This window comes from Camelus dromedarius, chromosome 17, assembly GCF_036321535.1.
Source record: "Camelus dromedarius isolate mCamDro1 chromosome 17, mCamDro1.pat, whole genome shotgun sequence".
Lineage (NCBI taxonomy): Eukaryota > Metazoa > Chordata > Mammalia > Artiodactyla > Camelidae > Camelus > Camelus dromedarius.
Genome location: NC_087452.1, coordinates 26655096 through 26676815, shown reverse-complemented (window position 1 = coordinate 26676815; position 21720 = coordinate 26655096). Strand labels below are relative to the sequence as shown.

The 21720-nt window shown below is 35.2% G+C and overlaps 1 protein-coding gene across 7 annotated transcripts in view; it reads right to left on the bottom strand.

Annotated features, from left to right (window-relative positions):
• Positions 1-21720, bottom strand: part of CFAP20DC (CFAP20 domain containing) — a 204766-nt gene that overhangs the window by 102545 nt on the left and 80501 nt on the right. For all 7 annotated transcript variants that reach the window (XR_004142490.2, XR_004142492.2, XR_004142493.2 and 4 more), the window contains 2 exons: positions 18923-19037; positions 5526-5682 (listed from right to left, as the gene is read on the bottom strand). Coding sequence is in view for 4 of the 7 variants with exons in the window: in XM_031470650.2 (XP_031326510.2) it covers positions 5526-5682; positions 18923-19037 (272 nt within the window). In the remaining 3 variants the exon portion in view is untranslated. The remainder of the gene's footprint in view (positions 1-5525; positions 5683-18922; positions 19038-21720) is intronic.

Below are 21720 nucleotides of genomic sequence, written 5' to 3'. Positions count from 1 at the left end.
TAAATTTTCTGTTCATGTTCTTAAACCATTTTACTATTAGAGCATTTAAAAATTATTTACATGACCTGTTTTGTGGCAAAGATATTAAGCCTTGTTATATGTAGCAAGTAGGAATTAACTTGCTATTAGCATTCTAAAAAGCAATTTACTATGTGCATCAAAAGCCTTAAAAATTCCCATGACATTTCACTCAATAATTTCACATTATGAATCTAGTTTAGAGTAAAAAAGTCAGAAATTCAGATGAAGATCTACATAAATGAGTATTTATAATTTCTGGAAAATAAAACAACTTGATTTTCCAGTAAAGACTCACAAGAAACTGTATTTATGAAAATGGCTTAATGATATGGGAAAGGCTCAAGATAAAAAGTTAAATGAAAGTAATTTACACAAAACTCTATCTCAACTGTAGAAAATCAAAAATGTATGAATGGCAAAAGGACTAGAAGGAAAGATACCAAAATATTAAATAACTTTTCTTGGTTAGCTTAAGCATAGTTTTTATTTTCTTCTTCATAATAATTTATATGTTTAATTTTCATTAGTAAAAAGTTTATTTTTAGACTCTAGTGGAAAAAATTTGGTGTATGTATATGTGAACTTAAGTAATAAGAAAAATTCAACCAAATGCATATCTCAAAAACATCCTTATATAAGTATAAACTCTAACCATCTTTATAAAGGCAAATGAAGTTAGGTTTTTGTGCATGCAAGCCATGACAATTCCCTAATTAGATCTTAATGTCTTAAACTTGAAAAGGAAAATGAATTATTTAATTAAAAACTTATATACTCATCAGCAACATAATGGTTTCTAAGTGTCCTAATGCTCTAGTCATTTCAAATGTCACTGGATTTACAAATCTTAGATTTCAGGTGTTGTCTGCTCATTTGTTACTTGTCATTGATATTTAAAAAACTGATATAAAGTAACTGAGTAAATGAATTCTCAAAATGGAAAACATTTGGAAAATAAGTAAACTAACTCCATATATATTTGACATGTCATTTCAGACTCCTCTGATGTACAAAAAGATAATTTCCACATCAGTGCTAGTACCAATAAACTAAGATTTTACATTAATAGAGAAAGAGAATTCTGTAGGCTAATATGAACCTGAAAAATAAGGCTGTATTCTGAATCCCATGAAGAGGAATCATGGAAACTTTAGCTTATGGGGCTTCTGAAGATGGTACAGGGTACAATGTCATACAAAGTTTGAAATGTATTCAAAACAAAATCTGAGTTTGCAACTAGTAAGGGCCAGACATCAAATTCTGGTAACCAAAATTCCATAAGCTTTTACAGAAGACAGAACAAGGCAGAGACTTTACAAAACTCCAATCTGAATCTTACAGGAATGTTGCTGACATGCAAATCAGATTTCGCATTAAAAGGCTCAAATCTCCTCTGCATCATCTTTCCTGTACACCAGAAATTGACACAACATTGTAAACTGACTATACTTCAATAAAAAAGAATGTGAAAAAAAAAGATTAATGAGAAAAAAGAGACATTTGAGCTGAGTCATAAAGAATAAGTAGAAAGTGGCCTGGTGAAATGGGGTGGGAATGATCATTCAGGTAGAGGAAACAGCTTTTGAAGACTCTGAAGGCAGGACTCTGGTGTGTGCATTCTAGGAACTGAAAGACAATTCTGCCAAAGGGCTGCTAGCATGGGAAAGAACAGCCAGAGAATCCTATAGATATATTTAGCACAGCACCTGGTTCAAAGTGGGTGCTTAATAAATGGTCATGGACAAAAGCCCCTTAATAACAGCCAACCTAGATTAAACACAGCTGCCAAGTCTTCCATTTTTCTTTGGTTGTTCTTTGTTCAGCTATATCCTGAAAAGTACTCTATGCACATTTTATTTGGATATCACATCTTTCTTCCTAGAAGGCAACTAACAAACCAAGCTGTCAATTAGATACTAAGGGACCAGGGCCTGCCTGCGTTGTTCTTTCAGACAAGTTTTATCTTCGGGAAGGGACTGACCTAAAGTCAACAATAACATATGGTATACTTAAAAATTTGTTAAGAAGATAGATCTTATGTTAAGTGTTCCTTCCACAATTAAATAAATAAAATAAATTTAAAAAACCCACTACCATGTACTCTTACTATAGAAACATGTGGACTGCTTGATTAATGACTGGAAAATGATATAGTTGAGTTTAAACTGAAAAAAAACATAATGTTGGCTGGAATGGTCAGAGAAGAATAGCAAAATGGTACATGAAGGCTATGAGAAAGCTGACAGATTTGCTCATGTAGCATCCAAATACAACTGAGATTTTTGTCTTTGCTCCCAGTATGAGTTACTGTATTGTTACAATGTTTGAGTGACTTTGTAACCCCATTCCCTTTTTTTGATCATAAAGTCATCATAAAATGAACCATTCTATAGGTGTTTAACACCTTTGATGAGAACGTTAACTAGCTTTAAAAACTGAGTCATAAACTTTACTACATATATAATACATTATGCATTGAAAATCATCTCCCCTGCTTTATTTGGGGAAATGCCTTACAAAATAGTGAGATTTAGAGATGTTTCCACTTATGGCTTCTCAATCTTGCTTCACTATCAGAACCAGGCATTCAAGGGGTGCCCCTCTATGTGGGCTATGTGTACCTTCCAGGTTTGGTCGGGCCATGGCTGTTGCTATAGAACTGATGGATGGGGCTGGTTCTCAGACTGCCTGCAGCACATAGTTATTGCACAGGGATGGGTAGGGTAATAGTAGGGTGGGCCCACTGGTGTTATAGGTTAGAGGGAGAATTCCAAAGTGGTACCTGACAGTGTCAACATTACAAGTTAGCCTGAGATTGCAAAGATGTCTACTTCCAGTATTTCAGTCCATAGGGAGTGTTCTAACTGGTTTTTGCCTCTCTAGCAGGTGCTTCAAAATTAGTATGTGGGACCCCTTCACCTATGACCCATGCACTTTTCAGTTGATGGTTCTGTGCTAGTTTTTGGGTCCAGTGCATCTGGATGTAAGCCCTTTAAGAGGGGGTTTCTGATCCTGTAGTTCTATAGTTTTCCTGGACATATGTTCCTGAATATAGTTTTTCAAAGCCAGGCATTTTTGAGGCTCATCTCTCCTGTGCAGGACCTAGGGGTTGGGGTGCCTGATGTGGAGCTCAAATCTCTTACTCTTCAGGAAAAAGATCTGTACCTTTGTGATCCTCCCAACTGTGGACTGCTGTGGCTAGGGTGCGGTTTTCTTCCTCAGGGAAGCTTTCTCTCTGTCTCTCCTATCTGTCTTGATGCTGTCATTTTACTCTTTGTTGTGGAGATTCTATTCATTCAGTTTTCAGGTCCCTTTCTGAGGAAATTATTCCATATGTAGTTGCAGATTTGTTGTGTCTGTGGGAGAAGGGGAGTTTGGGATCTTCCGATGCCACCATCTCGTACCCTCTCCTAAGGCAGTCAATTCTACATCCCCCTGAAGCTCTATGTTATGACTCTCATTGAAAAACCTCCCAGAAGTTTTAGCTTTCTCTGTTCTTCTAGGTCAGTTGCCATTCCTCAGTCTTATAACATTTATGAATATCTTTTATCTGTTGTTGTCGCCTCTTCATCTGGTGGGTTTATACCACTTTTATTCCTATGTTATAATTTTACTGGGGTTTAAGGAAGGATCAGAGATTAAAAAATGTATTTAATTTCCCAAATTTTGATTCACTTTTTCCCTTAAATTTATTAAAAATATCAATCAGGTTATGATTAACCTCTTACAATCTGATACGGAATTCACCTATATTTCTATAAATCTTGAGATTTCTTATTAGCTGGTGCTTATTTTTTTTTTAATGAAATCTTTCACTTTCTTGTATAGCTTTTCAATGATGTATAAGATAAGTGACTGTACTTCCTGGCTTGTGATCTCTTTGGGGAGCTATAAATACATTGCTGTTTTTTATTATTAAATGAAATTTAAAGGTAAAGTGCCCTGTTACACAGAATGAACCACAGAAGGATTTCTCAGACACTCATCCAGATGGAGCACAAATCTAAAGTCTACATACAAACTTCTAAGAAATCACCTTTGCTATCTTATGTGTAATTCTGCTTCTTGGGCTTCTAGAAGAATTGATTCTGTTAAAAATAATCCCATACAAAAATCAAAAAGAAACATCAGTATTCTCTCAATACCTTCAGTTGTTTAAGACCATCTTAGCAGGAGAATTTGTGCTGCCTTATGAATTCTAGACGGCTCAGTTTCCTGCAGAGTATATTTATTGATTCTTTAATGAATAATTAATGTACATATTTCTAGTCTCTCTAGATATAATGAGGAATAATTCAGCCATCTTTCTATTTTTACATGATTATTAGAAAATTAATATATTAATATAATTTCTCCCACATGACTTCATGAAATGTACACAGAGTAATATGATAGTATAGTGGACAACTACAGCACTTTCCGAATGCCAGACATCTTTTAAATGCCCTCCTTAATTTGGTGACTTAGCTACACAATGAGTGTTATATTCCTAGCTAAAAATCAGACATTTTCTTTTCCAGTGTCCTGGTAGCATGTGACCTAGGCTCTACAAATCAGACCCAGTAATGCCAGCTTTTGTGCATTTGAGAGAAACATGAAGAAGAAGAAATCCACTTCTGATGAGGGTGGCAGAAAGGAAGACATCTAATTTTCAGGGGCAGCAGTGACAGAAATCCTGCAACCTAGAGCCCAGCATTATGGTGTGACTTACAGTGTCTTTGCCCAGCGGCAGTAACTATCAGGATTTCCTTGAAGCAATCTTGGGGGCTGTGTTTGTTCTTGGCTAAAGCTTCCAAGCCTGACTTCTGGATAGCCTTGTAATTCTATAAACTGGCCAATTTCCTTAAATAATTTTTTTTCTGTTTTAATTACCTTGAGAGGATTATGTTGCTAGCAACAAAAAAAATCCTGACTAATTCAGATGGTAAGTGCTACCAGAAATAAAAAAGAAAGATAACCACACACACACAAATACATATATACACATATACATATGTGTATATATGTATTTGTGACACTCAGGTATAGTAAAAAATACACATGTGATCCAGAATAAAGAATGACAGCTGCTACAACATGGATGAACATGAGGACTTAACGTTAAATCAAATAAGCCAATTATATGTAGAGAGACAAATACTGTATGACTCTACTTATATGAGGTATCTAAAATAGTCAAATTCTTGGAAACGAAGAGGGGACTGATGATTGCCAGGGTCTGAGGGGAGGAGAAAATGGGGAGTTAATAATCAAGGGGCATAAAGTCTCAGTTAAGATGAATAAGCAGAGATCTGCTGTACAACGCTGTACCTAAAGTTAACAATAATATATTTGTTAAAGAATTTGTTAAGAAGATAGATCTTACGTTAAGTGTTCTTTCCACAATTAAGTAAGTAAAATAAATTTTTAAAACCCACTACCATGTACTCTTATTGTTCAAAGGCATGTCTAATTTTAAAAACATATTGGGGAATTTAAAAATCTTGATAGCGACTTGAACATACCATCTTTATCAGCAGTGTCTTGAGGCTTCGATTTCAAAGTGAAGATCTTTCGTAGCTTACAGTTAGCTGAGACAGTAATTCCATCCAGTGACTGGAAAACTGCTCCTTTGAATATTTCACTGGTAAATGCCACCAAATCAATGCACAGATTGCACCACTAAAATAAAAAAAAAAGGAAAGAGGATTGAACACTTTTCATAGTCACATAAATGAACAAACCATCTATATATGGAAAAGTCCAAAGAGTTGGGGTAATCTTCGGGATCAAACAGCCCCAATCCAATTTTCCGCTTTAGACAAATCTACCTCTGTTTCGGCTTTAATTTTCTTAAAAACTGTCTTGATTCTTTCAAAGAAATTATCATAATGTAAACTATACATTGGTCACCTGGATACAGAGTTCTCATCATGGAGACAAGGTTTCAACCACTTTGGGAAATAACTAGATCTGTAGGCAGTATGCTAGTGGGAAGCTAACTGCAGGTGCGTTAGACCACTTAAATCTTAGAAATCAGGGATAAGCAGCCAATTGTTCCTTCAAGAGGACTAATTTGATCACAATTAGCCATTTATATTTGTTCAAAAAAAGGCATGGATAAAACTGAAATTAGAAGCTGGGTCTAAATTGTGGTTAGTGTTGTCTACTTACAACCAATTAACCTATTGTACAGAAATAGATTCTTCGAAAGAATTTGTAATTATGCCTGGTATTTGCCAGTTTTTAAAGTACTCTTGCAGGGACTAATTTCTGCCCATTAAACAATTAGACCCCTCAATACTTCACTACATGAATTCTCTAAATGGTCTGACTGAGTTAAAGAAAAGAAGAAACTAATCATCTAGTAAAAAATTAAGACATATTTAAGAGTGCAGAACAAAAACATAAAACAGAATTTTTGAAATTAAAACAAAAGCAGTATTTAAAATTCTGCTTTGATTAAAATATCAGGCTCTTGCATTATTTGCTCAGAAACAGTTTACATAAGGCCTATTTTATTAATCTATCAAAATTGAAAGCTATATTAATTGATAAAGGAAACAATAATGTTATTTTAAAGTCAAATTCCATTTAGGAGTGTTGATTTTAATATAGAGGAGAACCTGAGTTTGTTTCCATAGTAGAAAAGCAAAAGAGATTGTAGTAAATTATTGATTAAATATTATTTTCTTTGTAGATGTCTCAAAAGTAACATTATATTCCCAGGTCATAGGGATGCTCTGGTCTTTTGGGGGAAAAGGAGTCTGGTGCAATAAAAGGTAGGAAGTAGGACTAAGTGTGAAGTAATAATGAGATTGCCTTGACCACTGGGGGATGTGCTCTGGTGAGCTGTAGGAAGTGAGGTCAGGTTCGGGAGGAGATGGAAGATCGGGAAGAGAACCTTGGACCCCAGAGGCTAAAGTGTCACCGTGGTTCTTAAAGGAGAATGTGACAAAGGTAGAGTATTGGGAAGTTTGGACTAACCCTGATGCAGGAATGTCTGGGGTGGTAGAGAGGTAGTGGGAAGAAGGCTGAGACAGGGAAGAGACAGAGGCACAGAAGAAGTAGGTAGTCTCCGTTAGTAGTTGAAGCACAAAGTGAGGAGGATCTGGTTAGAAGGCCAGCACAGGAAATGAAATGTAAGGGAGAAACTCAGTATGCATGCCATAGTTTTGGTGAAACACCATGGCCTGGTAAAATCCAGGTTATAGGGAATGGAGATATTGGGGTTTCCAGCTATCCAACAATAATTATGAACATTGTTATTACATTATTATTATTATTATTATTATTATTATTATTATTATTATTATTATTATTGGGTCCAACTCCTAAAAAGCCCCATTATGCCCCAATTCCAGGCTTTCAGCTGGTTTTCTCAACAGTAATCACATTCATCCATTCCCCATAAGTGCTAAGCACTTAGCACGTGTTAGACATTGCACTTGGCTCCCAGGATACAGCATTGAGTGACAGTCCTTCCAGTCTGGGAAGGGAGTAAGACATGCGGCATCTGTTACATACAGTTAGTACAGAGGGGGCTTGGGGTGGGAGCGGTGGGGAGGTTCAGGAAAGGCTTCTTTTAAGAAACATTAAAAATTTGCTTATCATGATATTGTATGCAAATATAAGCCAAATAGTGCCAACGATTTTATACAAAATGTAGTCCTTTGTTACTTCTCTCATTTAATCATACTGTCAACTCTTAACTGTTTCCTCTTTCCATATTTTTAAATTATATCTCTTCGTTCATCAATTTTAGACATCTGCTCACTTCCTATTATGGTAAGTAAGACTTTAAGTTCACTTACACACCTTACTTCCCCAACTTTATCCTCCCAAAATAATGCTCTCTCATTCTTTCTCTTTCTTTTTGATGCTCTATGATTACCTTTTCTTTCCTTATACAACTTCCTTATATTTCAAGAGTTAATAGCTGCTTTTTAAATTATCTGCTTTATTTTCTTTGAAACAAATATTTTAAGTATTCCTACATCTAGAAAAAAAACTTTTAAAATTTGGAATTGGAAATTGTATTCTATTCTTTAATCTGTTAGCCAACTCCCTCTGGTTAAACCCTACTGGCAATACCTTTTAAATGTACTCCTCCCAGGGATGCAAGAATTCGGGCTCTGTCTGGATATGGATTCCAGCTCCATTACTTATTAGTTATATAATCTTCGCAGTTACATGTCCTTTTTGTGCCTCTCTTTCTTTATCTGTAAAATGGTGGTGATGACATTTCTCTAATAGAATTGTTAGGAATAAATGTTTAAATACATGTAAGCACTTTTAAAAGTGCCTAGAATATGGTAAGTGCTCAATGTATGCTAACCATATAATCTTTCTGACCATGAAATGAAATGCACAGACCTTAAGGATTCAATGAGTTGTGATCATTTCATATATCTGCTACCACACCCCATCAAGATATAGGACACTAGAATCACCCCAGACAAATCTTTTGTGCTGCTTTCCAATCAGTCTCAAAACTCATCCCTCTCAAGGGTAACCACTGATTTCTTTCACTGTAGACTAGTATTGTCTATGCTATTATTTTATATAAATGGAATCACACTAAATGGCTTCTTAAATGTGGTTCATCAATGTTACTGAATGTATCGGTAGCTCATTCTTGTTTTGCCGAGTAGCACCTTACTCTGAATAAACCACAATTTGTTCAGTCTTTTGTTGTTGGACAATTGGGTTACTTCAAGATTCTGGCTATCATAAATAAAGCTGTTGTGAAATTCAAATTTGTGTACACATACTTTCATTTTCTTGGATATACACTAAGTAGAAGAATTGTTGCATTAAAGGGTAAATGTCTCACTTTATGAGAAACTTCCAAAGGTATTTCCAAAGTGGTTATACCATTTTCCATTTACACTAGAAATTTATGAAACTGCTTTACATCTCAACAATATTTAATACTTTCTATCTCTTTTATTTCAGCCATTCTAGTGAATGAAGTGGTAGTGGTAACTGTGTTTTTAATTTGAATTTTCCTGACTGACGGTATAGAGCTCTTATTCATATGCTTATTTAACCAACTGCGTAATCTTTGATCAAGTATTTTTGCCTTAAAAAGAAAAAGTTATATGTTTTCATTATAGAGTTGTAGGATCTATTCTGGATACAAGTATTTTGTCAGTTATATGTATTAGAAATATCTTCTCTCAGTCTGTGGCTTTATTTTCTTAATAATGTCTTTTTGATGAGCAGTTTAAAATTTTGTTGAAATCCATTTTGTCAATTAATTTTTTATTATGGTTGATGTTTTCTGGGTCCTAAGAAATCTCTTTAAGTAATTTTGTGTTTAGTATTTACATTGGGATCTATGATTCATCTCAAATCAATTTTTTGAATGGTATAAAATTGAGGTTCACTTGTTTGTTTGTTAATAGTCTTTTTCTTTTTTTATTGAAGTATATTCAGTTTATAATGTGTCAATTTCTGGTATACAGAATACGTACACATACGTACATACATGTATTCCTTTTCATATTCTTTTTCATTAGAGGTTACTACAAGATATTGAATATAATTCCCTGTCGCAGTATAAACTTGTTCTTTATCTATTTTATATATAGTAATTAGTATCTGCAAATCTTGAACTCCCAATTTATCCCTTTACACCCCACTTACCAACCATAAGTTCGTTTTCTATGTCTGTGAGTCTGTTTCTGTTTTGTAAACAAGTTTACTGTGTCATTCTTTGAGACTCCACATATAAGTGATATCATACGGTATTTTTCTTTCTCTTTCTGGCTTACTTCAATTAGAATGAAGATCTCCAGGTCCATCCATGTTGCAGCAAAAGGCATTATTTTACTTTTTATGGGTGAGTAGTGTTCCACTGTACACAAATACCACAACTTCTTTATCCAGTCATCTGTAGATAGATATTTAGGTTGTTTCCATTTCTTGGCTATTGTATATAGAGCTGCTATGAACACTGGGGTGCATTTGCCTTTTTCAATTAGAGCTTACTCCAGACATATGCCCAAGAGTGGGATTGCTGGATCATATGGTAAGCCCATTTTTAGTTTTTTAAGGAATCTCCATACTGTTTTCCATTATGATTGCACCAAACTACATTCCCCCCAGCAGTGCAGGAGGGATCCCTTTTCTCCACACCCTCTCCAGTGTTTATCATTTGTGGACTTTTGAGTGATGGCCATTCTGACTGGTGTGAGGTGATACCATTGTAGTTTTGATTTGCATGTCTCTGATAATTAGCTATACTGAGCATTTTTTCATGTGTCTATTGGCAATTTGTATGTCTTCAACGGAGAATTGCTTGTTTAGGTCTTCTGCCCATGTTTGGATTGGGTTGTTTGTTTTTTTGTTATTAAGTTGTATGAGCTATTTGTATATTCTGGAAATTAAGTCCTTGTCAGTCACATCATTTGCAAATATTTTTTCCCATTCTGTAGGTTGTCTTTTAATCTTGTTTATAGTTTCCTTTGCTGTGCAAATCTTCTAAGTTTAATTAGGTTCCATTTATTTATTTTTTCTTTTATTTCTGTTGCCTGGGTGTAGTCTGCCCTAGAACATTGCTAAGATTTATGTCAGGGAATGCTTTGCCTATGTTTTCTTCTAGGAGGTATATAGTGTCTTGTCTTTTTTTTAAGTCTTAAAGCCATTTTGAGTTTATTTTTGTGTATGGTGTGAGGGTGTGATCTAATTTCACTGATTTACATGTGGCTGTCCAGCTTTTCCAACACCACTCGCTGAAGAGACTGTCTTTTCTCCATGGTATATTCTTGCCTCCTTTGTCGAAGATTAATTGACTGTTCAGTGTTTTGGGTTTATTTCTGGGCTCTCTATTCTGTTCCATTGATCCATATGTCTTTTTTTGTGTCATTACCATGCTACTTTGATTAGTGTAGCTCTGCAGTATTCCCTGAAGTTTGGGAGGGTTATTCCTCCAGCTTCGTTCTTTTTCTTCAGTATTGCTTTGGTAATTTTTGGTCTTTTGTGATTCCATAGAAATTTTAGGATTATTTGTTCTAGTTCTGTGAAAAATGTCCTGGGTAATTTGATACGGATTGCATTAAATCTGTAGATTGCTTGGAGTAGTATGGTCACTTTAACAATATTAATTCTTTCAATCCAAGAGCATGGGATATCTTTCCATTCCTTTAAATTGTCTTTAATTTCCTTAATCAATGTTTTGTAGTTATCACAGCTGCTCAGTAGGTGTTCTTTCCTAGGGGCTGCTCTTTGCCTGTTCATGGGATCCTACTGTAAGCACGCGCAAAGATTCAAGAGGACCCTGACGCAGATTTCTGAAGCTCCTCTCAGATACACTAACCTACATGTTCCAGCTACCTCAGTCTCAGTCATCCTTAACTCTGATCTCTTTTTCTCTCAGCAAGATGCCATGCTCTGTCTGGGCTCCCATCTCTGCACTGCAGTCCAGAACTGGCCTTCAGAAAACTTGGGAATACAGGACTCATCTCATTTGTTTCTCTCTTTTTGAAGTATGTTGCCTGTTGTCCAAGTTAAAAATTCTTACTTCAACTTTTTTCCAGTTTTATATTTGTTTGGAGTAGAAAGAATAGTTTGATACCAGATAATTTGTCATGGTCAGAAACAGCTATCTAAGCAGTCATTTAAACATCTCCCCTGTTGGGAGCATATCTACTTTGCCAATCCCCAGCCCAAGATTAATTCAGTGCCATTTTCTCCCTTTTTTCATTGACTTTATTCCTGAAGTATCTCTTATATCTATCCTCTTCTATTTCATTGCTACTACACTAATACAGGTTAATATGCCTTACCTGGACTTTACAAAGATAGGTCTCTCTGCCTCTAGTTCTCTCTATTTTGACACTGTACTTATTTTCTAGAATACAGATAATATCATGAAACTTCCCTATGTTATACTTTAAAAAGAAATCTCAAATACTCTAAAAATTCAAACTTCTTAACATGGCTTTCAAAGCCCTTCATGATTTCATCTTGCCTTTTCCAGGATTGTGATCCTGTACATTCTCATTACATATCCCAGTTAAGAGATCAAATGTGACATGAATTTTCATGCTTTTATTTGTGTGTATTCATAATTTAGCTCACATATCTCTACTTATAACAAGCCCCAACTATCAAATCTGATATTTTCCTGTAGTAACATTTGTTTCTTAAGATTAATTTGGTGTTTACCACAGCCCATTATCATGAATTGTTAATTTGTTTGCCTTCTCTGTCTATTATAATCTCTTTGATGAGAAGATTCTATATCACTCACCTTTGGAGTCATACCATTTGGCACAGACCTTGGCCTACAGCAGGGGCTCAATAGATACTTGTTAATTGAATTAAACTGCAAGTTCAGATGTTTATTATGATAACACAGTCACATATTAATAAATACGGATTCACGTCAAAAGAAAATAGTAAAATAACAATATCAACTAACATTAACTGAGCACTTACTAAGAGCTTGACACTATTCTAAGTAATAACTCATTTAATCCTAACAACTCCTCTATGAAGCAGGTTTTAGAACTGTCACTACCTAACTGATGAGGAAACTGAAGCACAGAGAGAGATAACTGACTTGCTCAAGAGCCCACAGACAAGAAGAGACAAATAGAGTTCAAATCACTACAATCTAGTGTCTAGAGGCCACACTTTAACAACACTCTGCCTGTTCATATGGTTTAAAAATAGTGTGACCCTAAAGCTAGATAATCATATTCATTTTCCAGAACAAACTTATTTTTACATAGTTGTTCCTACTTCACATAATTATTCAGGGTCAGTAGAGAAAAGTATGAAACTGTTCTCTTTTCCCCAAATCTCTTCAACACTCATTATTAGACAGGTGGGTAGAAAGAGTAAAAAGCAGATATTTTAAAATGATATGCACATGGGTGAGATGAAAACATTTATAAACCCTCAAATGAGTTATCACAAACATTATAGTGGATTCCAGGTTAGAATGATTTCATTGAGAGACATTCTCTAATTGGAGCTTAAATGTATATCTAAATGACATTGTATCTTAAAAAAAATCTGCCTCCTCCATTCTCTGTTCATTTAATAACACTCAAAAAATTAAATACTGTTAAGAATCCAAAATTTCTAAGTTATTGGCTCTTTGGGGAAAAATGATCTTTGAGGGGAAATTTTAAAAACATTATGCCACGGTTTATAATAAAACCTATTACATATTCCAGAGTTGTGGTTCAAGAAAGTACAAATCCTGAAGAGTAATTCTCTCTCTTTAAATGACAAACACTGGGTATTTGAGTGGTAAAGGTTACTAAAAGAATTTGGCATTGTAATTTATCATACTACTTTGGTACATCTCCAATGAAAGATTAATTCTCAGCGATATCTCATACCTGAACTTTCTATTCAAATGGAATTAAATTTACTGTACATTAAAACATTATTTGGTGGTAAGACATTGATGTTCATCTGATACCATCACCAACTAATTGAAATTGTATTAAAAAGATGTAAGATTGATTTCAGTGAGTCTTGACTAAGTGGCTATCCCCACTGTTTAATATGATAGTTATTAATTTTTAAAACTGCTCTTGCCATTGAAAACCTAAATTAAAAGTATAAATTGTTAGAATTTAAATGTCAAAATGAATCCTTCATACTTGAGAATAACATGAAAAATATTTTTTCTATTTGAAAGGTTGATCATTTTATGGTAACTGGAACAGTAAGTGGCCTCTAAATAACTATTCATGTTGGTATGGCTATACAAATATTAACTTTATTTGTTGCCTCTGGCTATGTAAAGGCTTTAGCTAAAGAACCAAAGCAAAGTGGACCATTTGGCAATTATCCTCTAAATCAGGGACTGCAAACTATAATGCCTAGAGGGCCCAAGCAGATCACTTAAATGAGTGAAGCAGCAAGGGTCTGAGTGCACCCACATCCTTATGAGTGGAGAGGACTCAACTTCACAGGAAAGCTTAAAGCTCCATTAAAAGTGTTCAGTTGCCACACAGCTCTAGTTGCCTGCTTGCTATGCAAGAAAACAGACTCAATGTTAACTTCTGATTTTTAAAAAAAGAGGTCAAAAATTTTAGGTGAAATCTTCTGATCTATAAATGTTATCTGAAATGCTTTAAGAATAGTATATTTTGAGATTTATCACCAAAGTATCTATAGTTCTTAAAAAGTAGAAAGAAGAAGTGAAGAGTGCTTTGGCAAAAAGCAGAGAACTGGGGCCAACATCACACCAACACCAGGGAGGACTCTAGGAGTGGCATTTTGAACGGGTGGAGTGCTCTACCTTGCTGTTCTCTAAAGAAATTTCCCTTAAATATGTTTCAGCTTTAATTCAATAAGGGCTCAGTTGGAATAGATTATACTAGCAGTGGAAAGGAAAGACTTTCTGTTGCTGTAGCATCTCTTGGATTGGGAGAAAAATTATGGGAAATAAGAGCAAGTTTTAGAACTGAATTTCTTAACATTTGTTTGAATACTCCTGGACATTTCTGCAATAGGCAAGAACAGTTAGAAAGCTTATATAATTTGTCCATAATAAACTCATATTTTATTTCCCGTATCAGGAGGCACATTAAAACGTGTCAGTTATCGAGCACTTACTATGTGCCATGTACTGATAGGGACGAGGGATAATAGCCACATGAGACATACTTACAGCCTAAAAGGGGAGACAGATGAGTATAAAAATGATTAAAGTGCAAGGTGAAGAAGTGTCATGAGAATTACAAATTTGTGAATGGTAATGATGAGTTGTACCCAAAATGTCTATCAGCAGATGGGAAATTATGGAGGGCTTCCTGGAAGAAGTAATATGTAAAGAGCAAATAGGAGCTATAATTCTTATCTAAAGCTTAGTCTAATCCAGGTATTGTTCTAAAAGCCTTATGCTTATTAACTCATATAAATTCCCACAACAACCTTCATAGAATGCATACCTTACATTATCTCATTTTATAAATGAGGAAAATGAACACAGGAACTTGCACAGGGTCACATAACTAGTAAGTGTCAAAACTCAGAATCCATGCTCTTAATGCCTACACATTATTTACATATTTATATTTCATAAAATACAGACTAATTACAACATATTACAAGTATTTATGATTTGATAATTTCCCTGGGAAGGGGAACACTATAGAAACAAATATCTTGCTTTTGCTTATTGCTCAGGACTGCCTCAGATGTAAGTGAGCAGTTTTTCTAGATTCAATTACATTCAAAGAAAAGTTCTAGATGTTTTGTGACCATTTTGCTTTTTAAAACTGAGCAAGAGCTAAAGTCACTTAAGATAGAGATGAGTTTGATTCTTTACACACTAGGATTTTTTTTTAAACAACTATGTGTAACTTTCATGCTTGCATCTCCTTTCTTTCATACTCTGTTGAACTGTCCAGCTGGGGATAGGGAGATGAGGCAGATGAGCTACTGCATACTGCCTCACAGGGCCTATGGCAGCTATTTTCCTTTTAGTTTAAATAGTACATTTCTTATGTCATTACATACCTAGCACTGCTAACACATATTCCTCTTAAGGACTAATTTGCTAAATATGAAAGATCATTCAGTCAAGTTCACTTCCTATCTCAGCAAGATATTTGTGTAGTTTACTTGTAATAGCCAGTATTTTATTTTCACATACTATATTTTCATGAATGCCACTGGATTAAGGGTACACGTGTATGTGTGTATGTGTGTGTGTGTGTGTGTGTGTGTGTGTGTGTGTGTGTGTGTTATAGCCATGTACAGAGTATGTTTAGATTTTAATATAATATCCAGAAACTTTGTGGTTGGTTAACTGACAAGGGTGACTGAATTCATAAAACAAGATAATGGTAAACTTGATTTATTAACCACACACAGAATAGTGTATTGGTCTCATATATGATTTAACTCTTGGAAACCACCTAATACTGAGCTCTAAACAGTCTTAGATGAATAAGAAGGACCTCATACTCAAACATAAGAGAACAAACACAATTTCATTTGTAAGGCATTAAAGCATTTCCTTAATGTCTTAATGACTTAATTTTAACAACTAGAATATATGAATTTAATCTTTGTGAATTTATGAATGTTTAATGCAAATTAAATTTAAAAGATTGTACTGCAAACAGAAACCATCCATTTATTCCACAATCCAGCACTTAACCTGTTACTGGGATGTCAATCTCTTAAGTTTTCCAGACTCAAAACTTCAAAGTTAACTTTGATACTTAAAAAAAAAATCTACTTGAACATAAAGCCCAGTGGATGTGACTGAAAGAAATGGCAGCATGCACTCATGTCTCCACCTTCCATTTGCTCAGCCCGCTGGCCTGCCTCCTTCCTCATACGCCAAAACTTCTCAGTGAAGTTACTAACGGCCTTGTGATCACCACAACCCCACACACTTTCACATCTTGACTATTCTCTCTTATGGGAACTTCTTGGTTTCCACCACACTTTGCTTCATGCTTCAAGTCACTTTCTCATTGTTGCCCTGTCTCCTTCATGCATTCTTCTTCCTTTGCCCATCTCTTTTCTTGGTGGGCCCTTGCATTTCCTCCTCTAACCTCTTCTGTGGTTGGTGGTGCCCTTATGTACTCTCTCTGCAGGCAGTTTCATCTGTCTCATGACTTAAACTGCCACTTGTATGCTGAAGAAGCCCAAATATCCAGGACTCTAATATATATGTATCCCTCAAATTCTCAATCTGAATGTCTCAGACTCTTTTAGCAACATTTTCATCTTCCTTTTTTAAATATGCTCTTTCTCCTGGATTTTTTCTATATACTGATTATGTTACTAGTCATCCAAACTAGAAACCTGAGAGTCATCCTTGATGTTTTCTTCTCCTTCTAATCAATCTAATTAAAACATCTAATTAATCTTCAGTTAAAATTTTAGTTATTTTCCAACTCTGTTCCCTCCTCTCCATCCTAATTTCTATTTTCCAATTTTAGGACATCATCACTCTAACCTAGATCATCTACTTATCCATCTATCCATCCATCCACTTACATAATTACTGAGTGCCTAGGAAGAGCCAGGTATTGCTATAGGCACTGGGATACAAAAGTGATAAAATGATGCAAAACCCCTGCTCTCATGGAACTTACTTTCTCGTGACAATTACATTGGTTTTCTAACTGGTTCTGCTGGCCTTGAGTCTCATCCTTCTCAAAATGATGTTCTATCTAAAATGTAAATCTGACCATGTCAACCCTGCTACAAGCCCTTCAATAGCTCCCTATCACCTACGAGATAAAAGTCCAGGCTCCCTGGCTAAAAATACAAGGGCCACCAGGAGGTTTCTCTGCCTCCCCCCTTGCCTTTACTATTCTGGTCTCTCTTCAGCAACACTGGATTATTGGACCTGCCTTCACACCTCATGCAGCTACTCTTAATGCTGCTCTTTCTGTCCCAGGAATACTACCCCCACTCGAATTGGTTAATGCCTTCTTACCCTTCAAGGTCCAGCTTAGACATCCCCTTCTTCAGAAGCCCTTCTCTGACCACTCCCCTTGTGCTCCCTTGTTCACTGTGGGTCCTGCTCTCGCAGCAGGTACCACATGATACGGAAAAGCTCTGTATAAATATGTCTTAGCTCAGTGGACTATAAGTTTCTGATGTTGTCTCATATCCGTTTCTCTACTGCTAATGCCCTAGGGCTCATTAAACCTAATCTGGATTACTGCAAATGTTCTCCTCATCATTCTCCTCATATCATAATTTCAAAGCCCTTCCAAACCATTCCAAATATCACTAGCAAATTAACAATCTTCCCAAAGCACAGAATTGACTCTGTGTTCCTCTCCAAACCAAAAGCTCTAATGGATTCCTTTTCTCTGCTATAGTGGTTCCCAAAGAGTAGAACATGGCACTGTTTGTGTAATAGTTTTAGATGGTACATGGACATGGCATTAAATGACTCTGAATCAAAGAATAAAAACATCCTTTTACCAGTTTTCTTTCAATCCTAATTATGCCCCCCAAAAAGTTTGAATATGTATCTAACCCTTAATAAACTCCTGTTAACAAAGAGCAGTCTTCAGGACAGAGCCCTAAACAGGAAACAGTACTTAGCTAGACTATTGTTTTGATTTCAGCATGTTTATTGTTATGGTTACTTTTTATTTTTGGAAGGTTATACTGGTTTTCCATTTATAAGTGTGAAATAAAGTTTCAAAAAATTTTATTTAAGTAAAAAAAAAGTTAAACTGATTTAAAAGAATGTATTAAGTACATTCTGGAACAGGTTGCACACAAACATGGTAAAGTCATGAAAGTAGTACTGAAATGACTGAAGTTTGAGAAAGACTAGTCAGTCAGATAAGGCCCAAGCTTCTTAGCCTGTAACCTACTGCTCATCTACCTACATATTATATTGCTTTAAGTCTCAGAGGGTACACAAATCCCCAATCTATATCAGGCTGTTGTACTGTAGGACTGTTGCTGCCATAAAGCTATTTTTAAAAACTCTGGCAACAAAGATGACTCATTCTCTGTTCTCCAAACACGTACTACTTTCCAGCCTCCATGCTTCCACTCATGTTGTTCCTTCTGCTTGGAATGCTGCACTTTTCACCTCTACCTTTTGAAATTCTATAGTCCTTCAAAGTCCATGCTCAGTACAATCTCCTCCATGAAGCCTTTCCTTATCCTGCAGGTAGATGGATTTCTCTCCCTTTCACAGTACCAACAGCACTTTTTCTCTCTGCTGTGCTTCCTATCACAGTTTTGGTGATATTCTAGATATTCAAACAATTATATTTTCCCACTTAGTAGATATTAAGCTCTTCACTGGAGGAAAAGGAAGAGTATGAATTTTTATTCATTTTTTTATACCATCATGGAACTTAACAAAGTGTCTCAATTACAGAGTAGGCCCAGAATTAATATTTGCTGAAATGAATTTAATATTTTAAGCAACATTCTATGTGACACTTACAATTTTGCGCTTGATCATGAAGAGTGGGATTTTTGCATGAAGAGGGGTTGAGGACAGTTCCTTATGGACTGTTGATAAATACAATCTTCTTTTTATGTTCCTTAAATCAGTAATTCTGAGAAAAGAGAGAAAAGAGAAAGATTCTCATCAATATAATAACCACTTCTTTGAATAATCATCAAAATGATACAATTTATTATATAGGACCTTTCCAATGGGGAGATTAAACACAGAATTTTAAAACTGCCTTTTTCTTTCAAGAAGTAATAAAATTTCTTCCTTATATTCAAAGTGCTCACAAGCCTGAATGTATAAATTCACTTAATATGCTAATTTATTTCAGTACTCTACACCAGATTTCCAGTCTCCCAGCCTATGAAAAATTCAATTTGTATGAACTGAGAAACTGCTAGCCTTTAATAACCATGCTTGTTCCAGCCCCTTAAGCTTGTGTTATCTTGGGACATACTGTCACCTACTAAATAGAAAAACATTATGGGTTTCTTTCTCCAAAAATGCACTTGTCATTTTATATAGGCTCTTAGTCTGCTTAGAGACAGACACAAAACACTGACTGTCGGTTTCACTTCCTAAGCACATATCTTCAAACCAGAATTATAATACACAAGTTTATTGCTCACTTTTCAGGTCAACCTGCAGTGATACCAAGGACACTGAATTTGAACATCTTTAATAGATTTAGACCACAGCCATGATCACAAAGATTAGGTTTGCTTCAAATTGATAGAGGCTCATTCTTATGTTCTGCTTCCTTTAGGTCTCAGAGGTAACATAGCAGGCTTAAAATCTCCAAACCTGTCTCAGGTTGCTATGTTGAAGAACTGATGCTTCCTTAAAAACTGTCTTTTTATTGGAGAACAGTGATTTTTCCACTTTTAAGTAGCTTTGTCTAGATGAACTAACTGCTAATTTTCTATAAGTAGCAATCCATCAAGGAGACAACAGTTCATTCAAATATACTACTACCAATGTGTATAGTATAATTAACAATTAAAAAAAATCATCATAGCCTTTTCTAGAGTTCTTCTGTGCCTCCCCTTCCTACTTTTCTAATCTCATTATTTCTTCCCTCTAGAATACTATATATATTTTTCTGTAGAAAAACTATCATTGAACAATGTTGAGGATAAATACAGTAAAAATTAGGTGACAATGATTTCAGAATATGCCCTGGACCAAAAAAAGTCTACCTTATCTGCACTAAACAATATCATAAATTCATTTAAAAAGCAACAAAGCCTTTCAATCCATACTCAAAGGTAAAGTATAAAATGCAAAAATATTAACACTACTGTAGATTTACACTTACATATATCAGTAAATGTAGAATATCTGCTCCAAGGTAATGTCTTCAAAGTGGGATGAGCACATGGAGGAGGAGGAAAATATTGGAACTACTTTTCACATCATCCTTTTAAAATGTTATATTTGTGCATGTTTCATTATACAGTAGAACAACAAGACATTTACATATTTTTGAAATAAATGTACCCACGTGGTTAGTGTGCTCAAACATTTTACCAATAGGATTCAGGATCAAATATGTTTGGAAGGCACTGTTATAAGGGATGCTCTCAAGTCTCTTCTGTAAGACGTTTTGATTAGGAAATAGAAGGAAAGACTATATAGTGTTTCTGGAAAGAAAAAGAGAACAAAAAATTCCCTTGCATCGAACAAAAAGCTTGGTTGCATCAACCAAAACTTAGAGATGCAGTTTTATTAAGGTTTGCTTTGCTTGTAGGGACAGAATTATGTTTTTATTTGAATTGGTAAGAATCAAACTCTAAACAAAGGAGCATTTGAGTACACTACCACTTTATCAACATATGGAAAAAGAGAAACATTTGTTCGTTCATTTGTTCATTTACATATTCAACAAATACTCCCTGAGCCCCCAAGCCAAGCAATATAACGGGAATACATCAGGGAATACAATAGTGAAAGAGGCGAGGTCTCTGTCCTCTTGGAGTTTCTATTCTAGTGGAAAAGGCAGGTAAAAAATGAATAAAGAGACAACATATATGCAAGTTATCCTAAATGCCATGAAGGAAACAAAAGAGACTGAACCAGAAAATATCAAGAAATGAATTACTTCAGACAAGTAAAGCCAGCAGGGCTAGGACTCAGTAGGGAAGGAAGGGACATGAGGTAGAAAAAGGAGGAAAGAGCCAAATCATGCAGGGCCTTTGTGTCAAGGAAGAGGCTTATAAATTTATTGTGTATGACAAGAAGCAATAAGAGGGACAACATTCTACCCTGCATGATGAATGGGTATCAGAAAAACAAACAGATGTGGTCTCTTTTATTTATTTATTGGGATAAGATTTCTGTAACTGAAATGTAAAGATTTTAGTGCTCAATCTCATGTATTTTGATAGATCTATACACCCATATAATCACCACTCTAAATAAAACAGAAAACATTTCCTTCACCCTATGAAAGTTCGCTCCTGGCCCATTTTAAGTCAATCCTCACTCCTGATTTTTAATCACCATGGATGAGTTTTGTCTGTTCTTGAACTTATAAATGGAATGATGCAGAATATACTCTTTTGCGACTGGCTTCTCTCACTTAACATGAAGTGTTTGGGTTTTATTCATGTTGCAGCATGAATCAATAGTTCTTTTTTTAAATTGCTGCGTCTTGTATGGCAACCCAACAATTTATTCATTCTTTTCTGAATTAGCATTTGTTTCCAGTATCAGTTTTTCTTAATGAATAAAACCTGTATGAATATGCTTGATGAATTTTCTTGTGGACATGTCTTTTCAATCTC